General features: G+C 49.8%; 1 protein-coding gene across 1 annotated transcript in view; it reads left to right on the top strand.

The window, feature by feature from the left end:
• Positions 1–141: 141 nt before the first annotated feature.
• Slc22a20p overlaps positions 142–10796 on the top strand; it is a 26384-nt gene continuing 15729 nt past the window's right edge. Inside the window, exons 1-6 of the mRNA XM_004627251.1 lie at positions 142–510; positions 582–685; positions 2494–2648; positions 5922–6090; positions 6766–6889; positions 8235–8350. Of these exons, the coding sequence (XP_004627308.1) occupies positions 142–510; positions 582–685; positions 2494–2648; positions 5922–6090; positions 6766–6889; positions 8235–8350 (1037 nt within the window). The remainder of the gene's footprint in view (positions 511–581; positions 686–2493; positions 2649–5921; positions 6091–6765; positions 6890–8234; positions 8351–10796) is intronic.

Genomic DNA, 10796 nt, shown 5'->3' with positions numbered 1-10796 from the left:
GTGCTGTAACCCAACTCCTCTGAGCCCAGGACTCAGGGCCTGTGTGGCCTCAACCCTTGGCCTGATTCTCTACCTCCCAGGGCCATGCCCACACTGTTAAATAAGGCCCCACCGGCTGGGCCTCAGCTCCAGGTTGTGGCTATGGCCTTCACAGACTTGCTGGATGCCCTAGGCGGTGTGGGCCGCTTCCAGCTCATCTACACTGCCCTGCTGCTGCTGCCTTGTGCCCTGCTGGCCTGCCACAACTTCCTGCAGAACTTCACAGCTGCTGTGCCCCCCCACCACTGCCAGAGTCCCACCAACTACACTGCCACCAATGACTCAGAGGCCTGGCTGAGAGCTACTGTCCCCCTCAACCAGCATGGAGTCCCCGAGCCGTGCCAGCGCTTCACAGAGCCTCAGTGGGCCCTTCTAAGCCCCAATACCTCTGTCCACAGGGCGGCCACAGAGCCCTGCAAGGATGGCTGGATTTATGACCGGAGCATTTTCCCCTCTACCATTGTGATGGAGGTCAGAGTGGGCTTGGGGGCTTGGGGTCTGCAGCCTGAGGCCAAGGCTGAGTGCCATCTCTGCCCTTGCAGTGGGACCTGGTGTGTGAGGCCCGCAGCCTCCGGGACCTGGCTCAGTCCATCTACATGGCTGGGGTGTTGCTGGGAGCCGCCGTGTTTGGCAGTCTGGCAGACAGGTAAGAGTAGAGGGTCTAGCCACCCAGCAAGGCCCCAAAGCCCTAGGCCTCAGCATTCATTTTTCATTACAAAATGTATTAGTGTATTTTGTAATAGATCATATACAGGTCCGTCCCAAAATTCCAAAAGGTACAAAAGTGTTCAGGAACAAAGCTTCTCTTTCCCATCCCAGTACCTCCATTCTAGATGGAATGATTTCTATGTGGCACCCCAGTATTCATTCCTGTCTCTAACCAGAAAATTTTTTTCTTTTCTTCCTCCCCTCCCCTCCCTTCCCCTCCCCTCCCTTCCCCCTCCTCCCCTCCCTTCCCCTCCCCTCCCTTCCCCCTCCTCCCCTCCCTTCCCCTCCCCTCCCCTCTCCTCTCCTCTCTTCTCTCTACCCCTCTTTCCCTCTCTCCCCCTTCCTTCCTCACTTTCATTTTCCATCACTAGGGATTAAACCCAGGTCCTTTGCACCAAGCTTCATGCCAACACCACCTCTCCACATTCTTTTCGTGACAGACTTTCACTAAATCATTAAGTTGCTCAATTAGCTCAAATTCAAGTTCTCTTTTCTTAACTCCCAGAATGCTGGGATTACAGGCATGTGCCAACACTCCAACTTTCTTGTTAGCATTGAAAGCTCCTAATAATTGTACATGACTATAGCTATCACCTTAAACATTTATAACTGGTGGTGAGAACATTGAAAGTCTTCTAGATATTCTTACTAAAAATATTTATTGTTCTATGCAGAGTCAATCAAATGGGCGTATATCCCCATTCCTACACAGTTCTGGCTCACCCACACGCAGCTGTGAGCTGGCTTTGTGTTCAATTTGGAGGCTTCTCCATGTTCCTTTGGAAAAAACTTTCCTGTCCTCCCGAATGTCTACGCTGAGGCCAGTGTGTGACAGCCAGAATCACCCCCCGCCCCCACTGGTGACATCAAAGTGTCATCTAGCTCCACAGCCTTTTCTGTCCCTCTTTGCCCCACCTCCCCTCCCCCCTCCTTCTCCCTCCACTCTGCCTTCCTGTCCGTTTAGGCTGGGGGTCCCCCTGGACCTCACACCCACTCGTGGAGTGTAGACAGCTCCCTGCCATGGGCTCATCACACAGTGCTGTACTTCCTAGTCTCCCCATGTGGAGCCTGTGTCTTACCTGCAGTGTCCTGAATGTCACCAGCCATGGCTCAGACCTGGCACTTAGAGGTGACTGATGGACATTTGTGTGGTGACAAATGAATGAGTGCATGAAAGAAAGATGAAAGAAGGCATGTGTGAATACATAGTGGGTGTGTGGTGAAGGATGCTCTGTCCCTTTCTTGGCCAGCCTCCCTCCTGGCTGGGCCAGGCTGCTCTCAGGGTCTGGTCCCCAAATTTGCAGTGGGGCAGTATCATAGCCACAGGCCATTATTGTGCCACCATGGCCTGGCATTCTTTGATGCCAGAAGAGCTGACTCTGGGTCTTCCCCCTGCAGCCTGGACCTCCCAAGGGCTCATCTCTGTGAGGTCTGCTCTGAGGCTTCCTTCTAGCCCAAACACCACATCCACCTCTGGATCCCTCCATGCCTCCACCTTTCCCCACCTGGAATAAATCTCTCATTTTCTTCCAACCTGTGCTCCTCTTTCCCTGACCAAATGCAGCCAATAGTGCCTGGGTCTTGCAGTTGTTTTTTTTTTGGGGGGGGGGGGGGGGGGGGGCATATTCACCCCAGCTTCTCTTGATTACCTTAATTCCTGCCACCAGGGCAGAAGGGTCAGGTGCAGGCTGTCTGGCTGCTGCCACCTGCCAGAAATCTAACTCCGATATCCATCTCTGGGCTCAGGCTGGGCCGCAAGGCCCCCCTGGTCTGGTCGTACCTGCAGCTGGCAGTTTCGGGGGCAGCTACCGCATATTTCAACTCCTTCAGCGCCTACTGCATCTTCCGGTTCCTAATGGGCATGACCTTCTCCGGCATCATTCTCAACTCCCTCTCACTGGGTGAGTCCAGCCAAGAAGGGCTGAGAGAACTGGGTTTGAGAGGGGGAAATGCAGCCCCATCCCAGGGCACCATTTTTATTTAGTGGTGTTGGGATTCTCACTCAGCAACTGACATTATAACCCTCCCACCAGGGCTCTGGATTTAGGAGACCTGGGCTCCAGAACCGAGGCCCTGTGGGAGCAAGGGCTGAGCCCTGCTGGCCAGGTCCCTGCTCTGGGTTTCAGCTTGCTCAGGAGGAAACTGAGAGGTGTGTGTTCATTTCATTCATTCATGAGCCAGGAACCGTTTAACTAAGAGCGCGCAGTGTGGCAGCTTAGTGAGGGGTCACAGAGGTGACGGACACAGAGGGCAGTGAGACAGGATCAGGTCCAGAATTCTAAGAAGGGCAGGGTGCACCTGAGCTGTGAAGACTGGTGGCTTTCTTAGTGAACCCAGTCTCCCTGATGCCACGCAAGTGGCAAATGAGAGGGTGAGCCCTCCTACCAGGCTGGCGACTCCCAGGTGGGCCTGGCAGAGGGCACATCAGGTATACCAGGCAGGTGCCTTGGGTCAGCTTAGCAAATTAGGAAGTCTTTTTAGGGAATTGGGAGCCTTGGATTCCCACCACAGGCCACATGTGATGCTAGCATTGAGCCACAAGAGTGTGGTGACACACTTATGTACATGCTTACACCTCTCTCCTCTTTTGCTATGGTGCATTTGTTCTCCATCTTCTCTTCTTTTCTTTTCTTTTCCTTTCTTTTCTTTTCCTAGCATGGGGTCTAGTGCATGTTAACCAAGTGCTCTACCACCCAGCTACACCCCAGCTCCTGCTCCACATATGAGCCTTTCATTTAAAGATGCTGGCACTGTTTCATTTATTGGTCGAGGGTCTCCCGTGTGCCAGGCACAGTTCTAGGCACCACAGATGCAGCAGTAACCGAAGCAGACTCTGCTACTTGAAGTCCTTATGCTTGCAAGGAGAGACAGACAGTAACACCACAGATGAGAGAAGCATAGCAGCACCTCAGAAGGTGGTTGGTGCCATAGAGGAAAGGGAGGCCCTCGGGGGGCTAGGAAGGTAAGGGCCAGTATGCGGGGGAGGGGTCTGCGGTTTTAACTCCAGTGTGTGGAAAAAAGCCTCCTAGATGAGGTGCCATTTTTGAACAAAATTTGACCCACTGAAATGTGAGGTAGAGCAGTTGAGGCAGGGGAATGACCCACAAAGGCTTTTGCAACTATGAGGGACATTGGGGTTGCTGAAACACCAGGATAGGGCGGCAGATCCCTGGCCACCTGAAGGTTCTGGCTTTAATTCCAAATGAAGTGGGAGGTACTAGAGGATTCTGAGCTAAATGGACACCTGACCTGACTCAAGATGTGAGATTTGACCAGATCCCGGGCTGCTGCCTTGTGGCACCAAAACAGAAGCAGGGAAGCCAGGTGAGAGCTACTGCCATCAGCCTGGAAAAGCCAGGGTCGAAGTGAGCCATGCGTGGCAGCAGGGCAGGTCACTAGGAGCAGATGACAGCTAAATGGGGAAGGTAGACACAACAGGACCTGCTTGAGGGTTGGACCCAAGCACTCCCTGCTGCCTGGAAAGAAATGTCCTCCTTGATTGCTCCTCTGCCTAGTGAGGGTGGATTTAACCAGCGCCTGGGGGACAGACATTGAGGTTGTTTCAAATTTTGCCATTTACAAAAATCTGCATTTTTGTCTCCCTATGAGACTGAGCATTTTAGCTGGGCTGGCCAGGGCTACAAAATGAGCTCAAGGCCAGCCTGAACTGAATAGCAAGATATCCTCTTTCAAAAGGGAGGAGTGTGTGTGTGTGTGTGTGTGTGTGTGTGTGTGTGTGGAGAGAGAGAGAGAGAGAGAGAGAGAGAGAGAGAGAGAGAAGGTAGAGGAGGAAGAGGGAGGAAAGAGGAGGGAGGAAGAAGAGCGTGGAGGGAAGAGGGAGGAGAGAGGAAGGAGGAGGGAAGGGGGAGGAGGGAGGAAGAAGGGAGAGGAGGGAGAAGGGAAGGGGAGAGAGAGATTGATTGAGCATCTTTTCAGGGGATTCCACCATTGTATTTCCTTTCCTACCAATCCTGCATACCTCAGCCCATTTTCCTTTTGGCCTGTTAATCATTTTCCTACTCATTTGTTAGAACTCTTCTGATATTAGGGGACATTAACCCTGTACCTGTTACTTGAATTATGAATGTGCTTGTTTTTTTTTTTTTTTAATTTTTTTTTAATATTTATTTATTTATTTATTTATTTTTGTGTGTGTGGCCAGCTCAGCCCACCAGGGGGCGGGGCTGGCTGGCATGTGGTGCTGGGGGATTGAACCGTGGTCCCTGTGCTTTGTTTAGCTTAGCTTGTTCTAAGTAGGTGCCTTAGACCACTGAGCCATCTCACCAGCCCCAATGTGCTTGTTTTTTAGGGACACTTTTTTTTTTTTTTTTTTTTTTTTTTTGGTGGTACCAGGGATCAAACTCAGGACCTTGCTCTTGCCAGGAAACATTTATTCCACTGAGCTAACTCCTTAGCCCTGTGCTTGTTTTTTTCTCCTGGCATTATGACCTGGTTGTGGCAAATTTTTCCTAATGTAGATGTCTCTCATTTTTATGGATTTAATTTGTTGAAGTCTCATTTTACCGCTTCTAGGTTTTGTAACATTCTTGGAAAAAGGCTTCCTCTACTTTTTTTTTTTTCCCCCAGAACCAGGGATTGAACTCAGGCTCTTATGCTTTGCCAAGGAATCACTTACTCTACTGAGCCATCTCCCCAGCACCCCACCCCGTCTTTTTTTTTTTTTTTTTTTTTTTTTGAATCAGCATCTCATTCTGTAATCCAGGCTGGCATTGAACTCACTAGTTAAACTACACTGGCCTCAAATTTGAGACAATCCTCCTGCTCAGCTTCCTGAATCCTGGGATTATAGACAGGTGCCACCACACCCAGTGGCTTTCTCTGCTCTTTAAAAAGCATCTAACCCTGAGTTCTACCATTCCTGTGTTTTTTTTTTTTTTTTTTTCTTTCGGAACCGGGGATTGAACTCAGACCCTTGTGCTTGCCAGGGAAGTGCTTATTCCACTGAGCCATCTCCCCGGCCCATTCCTGTGGTTTTATTTGCTTGCATTTAATTCTTTTCCCTCTAGGTATAAAGAGTGAGGTAGGGATGCTTTAGCCTGTCTCAGTGAATCTTGGAATGAGTTTAAGTTGTCATGATCCTCACAGAGGGGAGGATCATGAATTAAACCTCTGCATAGCTGAGTCCCTTGTGTTTGCTGCCATTTCCTCTGCAGTTGTGGAGTGGATGCCCACCCGGGGCCGGACTGTAGCAGGCATCTTGCTGGGCTACTCCTTCACTGTGGGGCAGCTGATCCTGGCTGGTGTTGCGTACCTGATTCGCCCCTGGCGGTGGCTACAGCTTGCTGTCTCTGCTCCTTTCTTGATATTTTTCCTCTACTCTTGGTATGTACCGTAGAGCTGGCCCAACCCACATCAGCCCTCATGAGAGCTCCAGCATGCAATGCTAGGGACTTTCAGAATTTGGTGGGGATGGAGGGGGCTGGGCACTGACAGATGGCTTTAGGGAAGCCCCAGTTGTAGTCTGGGAACCAGGCATATCCTTGCATTTTATAGCAATTTATAAGATAAGAATTAAGGAGCCAGGGAGATGGCTTCGGGGCTGGGGAGATGGCTCAGTAGAATAAGCACTTCCCTGGCAAGTGCAAGGGCCTGAGTTCAATCCCTGGTTCCACCAAAAAAAAAAAAAAAAAAAAAAAAGACAGACCCCAGAAAGGGTTTATAATTTATTCAAGGCCACACAGCTAGGTTAGGAACCAGATTCAGTTTGGGGTCTGTCATAGTTTCTCCGTGTGACAGTTTTGCACAAACAAAAGGGGTAAGAGAGGTGACATGTCTTCCATCTTCCTGATTCTGAGACAGGAAGACAGTTTAGGATCTGAAGGTCTTTTTTTTTTTTTCAGTACCGGGCATTAAACTCAGGACCCTGTGCTTGCCAGGCAAGCACTTACTCTACTGAGCTATCTCCCTGGGCCCAGCAAATGAAGGTCTAACTTGCTTTAGGGACTGGAATGAGCTTTCCCTGGGCCTATGCCTTCTTTCACCTTCTTTCCCTCTCAGGTGGCTGCCGGAGTCATCCCGATGGCTCCTTCTTCATGGCAAATCCCAGAGAGCTGTGAAGAACCTGCGGCTGGTGGCCATGATGAATGGAAGAAAGGAGGAAGGGGAAAGGCTGACCATGGGGGTAAGCAGATGTGGGAGAGGCAGCTGGGGAGGATCTTGCTGGCAGCCTCCAGATGTACAGCATTTGCCAGCTTCACAGGACTCGCCTGCACTAGGTGTCAAGGCTGGAAGTGGCCAGGGCACACAGAGGTCTTCTGTGGGGAAGGATGGCTGGAGCATCAAGCTGCCATGTGACCTGGGACAAATGATTGAGCTGCTTTGTTCATGAGTCTACCCATCCTTGCAATAAGGAAATAACCTCATCCAGGCAAAACTGTTTTTTTTTTTTTTTTTTTTTTTGCAGAAATGGGGATTGAACTCATGCCCTTGCGCTTGTCAGGGAAGGCTTATTCCACTGAGCCATCCCCCCGGCCTGTGTTGCTATATTTTAATCACATTTAAAATAGTGGAGCCAGGCATGGTGGCACATGCCTATAATCCCAGCACTCAGGAGACTGAGGCTGCAGGATTCCTGTGAGTTCAATGCCAGCCTGGTTTACATAGTGAGTTTAAGGCCTGCCTGAATTATATAGATAGACTCTGTCTCAAATAAATAAAAAGGGCCAGAGAGATAGCTCAGTGGACTAAGCATCTGCTTAGGCAAGCTCAGGGCCTGGGGTTCAATCCTCAGCCACAAAGGCCCTACCCTCGGGCGTGATGAGCCAGCCACCGAGACCCGACCTAGTGGTGTGCACCTGTAATCCCAGCACTGAGGAGACTGAAAACAGGAGTATCATTACTCCTGAGTCCAAGCTGCATAGCAAGACCCTGTACCAAATACATTTAAAAAAATAAAGGAAAAAAAAGAGAAAGAAAAATAGTTATCATAAAATGAAATTCTTACAGAATCAATAACAGTGCTATCTATTAAATGCTACTTATTATAAGATAGTTAATATTTATTAGCAATATATACTTGTTTATTAAGCCCTTTGCAAGACACTATGCTAATAGTCTGACATACATAACTTCATTTAAGGTCTCATTTTTGCCAGTGAGGAATTGGACTTTATGCAGTCTAGGTAATGTGCCTAAGAACACCTGGGGGGTGGCTGCCCCGCTCAAAAGCCCTACTTTAACCATGTCTGGTACTATCTCAAAGCTTATTCAGGGAATGGGGTAAGGGTCCCTCCGAAACTATAGCACCTCAGAAGTGTTGGGGTACATGTGAACCCTCTAAGGCATCACAAAGCCCTAGATATAGCTTGCTGAAGGCCCCTCAATCCTGGGATGAAGAGGAGACCAGGGAGGGCGTTTTGGGTGGGAGAACAGCTTCAGCTCCCTGTCCCAGGAAGTGGCTATTCTGGTTCTGACAGGGATGTGGGCCTCAGCTCCAGCCGTGCCCCTGATCAGACATTGTTCACCAGGTGGTGTGCTCCTACGTCCAAAGTGAGTTTGCGAGTGCCCGAAGTTCCAACTCTGTCTTGGACCTCTTCCGAAGCCCGGCCATCCGCAAAGTCACCTGCTGTCTCATGTTGGTCTGGTAGGTGATGGGCTCAGGTCCTAGTCTTTGACTTTGGCAGGAACATGACTTCTGCCTCCACTGTCAAACTCTGTCCTTATGCAGTGAGCAGGGGAGACTTGTGAGTCCCCTGGCGTGAGCCCCTCCAAGATGTGGTGACCCTGAGATGAGGCACTGTCCTAGCAATCCACACTAGGGCTGTGGGTCTCACCTGGGTGGAGTATGACAGAAGCACCCAGGCCATGGTCTTATCCTACAGGCCCATGAATGTGTCCACTTTGAAAAAAACACTTCTGGGTCCAGAAGGGAACAAACAGAAACAACAGTGTCCATGTACATCACAAGTATCCTAGCAATACCTGGGTGGGGCTGGTACAAAATTACCAGCTGAGTTTCTCTCCACTGAACTCATTGGAGTTGATATTTACATTTTAGGCTTTTTTCTTTTTCTTTTTTTGGATCAGGGATTGAACTCAGGACCTTGTCCTTGCCAGGTAGGTGCTTAAGCCTCTGAGCTATCTCCCTAGCCCTGAAGTTGATATTTTTGAAGCAGGGAAGCAGCCTATTAGTTACTATCATTCTGTAGAGCAGACCCAGGCACTCTCCTTTAGTAGTTACCTACTGAACTGAGGCCAGGCTGCCCCTGTGACCTCCAGCCAGTCAGCCTCATGGTGCCTCAGTTTCTCCTTTTATTGTTTTGTTCTGTTTTATTATTAGGGCAGGGCCTACAGGGCAATCAGGGTCTCACTACTACATCAGACTTGTAGTGATTCTCCTGTTTACAGCTTCCCAAGTGCTGGAATTATAGGTGTGCGCCACCATGCCCAGTCTCAATCACCTGTCTCAGCATGCCCCAAGGGTGAGGCTGGCACGGCAGGCTTGGGGATCAAACCCCCAGCCCCTGCGCCTGCTTGCTTGCTTTAATCCACTGAGCTATTTGGCTGGCCCTTTTTTTGTTCTGTTTTGGTACAAGATCTTATATGCATTAGGTTCTCAGAGTTAGGCCCCACTCAACCTGAAGAGAAAAAACTTCAGCAGACCAGTCTGCATTTTCCTCCCCTGAAGAGGCGCCAGACCTACCCATGACTCCTGAGAAACTTAACAATTTCCATCTTCCTCAGTGAAACACTCCTACCATACCTAGGCTAGTGTATAGGGCCCACTCTCTTCCTTTGTTCATAGTCAATGGCCTTCTTGCCCTTGACCAGGCTGCACCCAGCCTGAAGTAAATATATCACTGTTTGCTTCAAGTGTGCCTGTCCCAGTGGTCTTGGTTGCTCCTCAGGTTCTAGCCCGACAATATGTAGTTCAGGTTGCCCGTGAACTACGTAGCCCAGGCTGGCTTTGAACTCAGTGCAATCCTCCTGCCTCAGCCACGCAGATTCTGGGTTCACAGGCCTATGCCACAACACCTGGCACAGTTTCTTCTATACTGGCCTGCAGGGTGCTGGTGAGGATCAAACGCTAAGGCAAATGAGTGTAGTGATGGTGCACACCTGTAATTCCAGCACTTAAGAGTCTGAGGCAGGAAGACTGTAAGGTTTTTTGGTTTTTGTTTTTGAGACAAAGTCTCACTTTGTAGCCCAGTTCAATCTTGAACTCACAGTGATCCTCCTGCCTCAGCCTCCCAATGTTGAGATTATAGGTGTGTGCCACCACACCTGGCCCAAGGATTATAAATTTGAGGCCAGCCTAGGTTACAATACCTGCCTCCCCTCCACCTAAATAAATAAATAAGGTGGCGACCTAGCGCAGCGGTTTCCGCACCGGGCTCTAAATAAATAAATAAATAAATAAGTAAGTAAGTAAACAAACTAAGGCAAACAAATGATGTAGTTAACCAGCCTCAAGTCTCTGGTAAAGAGTCTCTGTTGTCTAGTGTCTCGGTTACTTTTCTCTCATTGCTGGGACAAAATACCCAACACCCAAAATTAAGGAAGGAAAGGTTTACTTAGCTCACAGTTTATGGAGGTTTCAGTCCATACTCAGCTGGCTCCAGGGCAGAGTGCCACATGGTAGAGGGCAGCAGCTCATGGTGGTGGAAAACAGCAAAGAGCAAAAGCCAAATGGGAAGAGCAGTGGCTGGGGGCAGCTAGCAGGCCTCTTCTCCCGTCCTTATACTGTATTCAAGCTGTCTGCCCCACGACTAGTGTAGCACTCACACCCATAATCCCAGCACTGGATCATGAATTAATCACAAACTCTATGAGCCTACCCCAGTGACTGCATAAGGCTTTGGGGGGACACCTAGGCACAAACCATAACATCTAGTTTGTGTTTGTGTTTGGGGATAAGGGATGGCCCCTTTCTCTGGGCGCTGAAAGAAGTTCTACCCAGTGGTATCACCTGTAAGGCAGTTCCAGCTCTGGGCAGCAGGAGAGCACCCAGGCCTATGTCCAGGGAAAGGGACAACTCACAGTGGCATGTGCTGGCCTGGGCCTGCCTTCTACACCTAGTTCACTCCCCC

The sequence above is a fragment of the Octodon degus genome, unplaced genomic scaffold (genome assembly GCF_000260255.1).
Source record: "Octodon degus isolate 3935 unplaced genomic scaffold, OctDeg1.0 scaffold00018, whole genome shotgun sequence".
NCBI classification, from domain to species: Eukaryota; Metazoa; Chordata; class Mammalia; order Rodentia; family Octodontidae; genus Octodon; species Octodon degus.
Note: the sequence above shows the minus strand (reverse complement) of the source record. Positions and strands in the feature narration are given on the sequence as shown.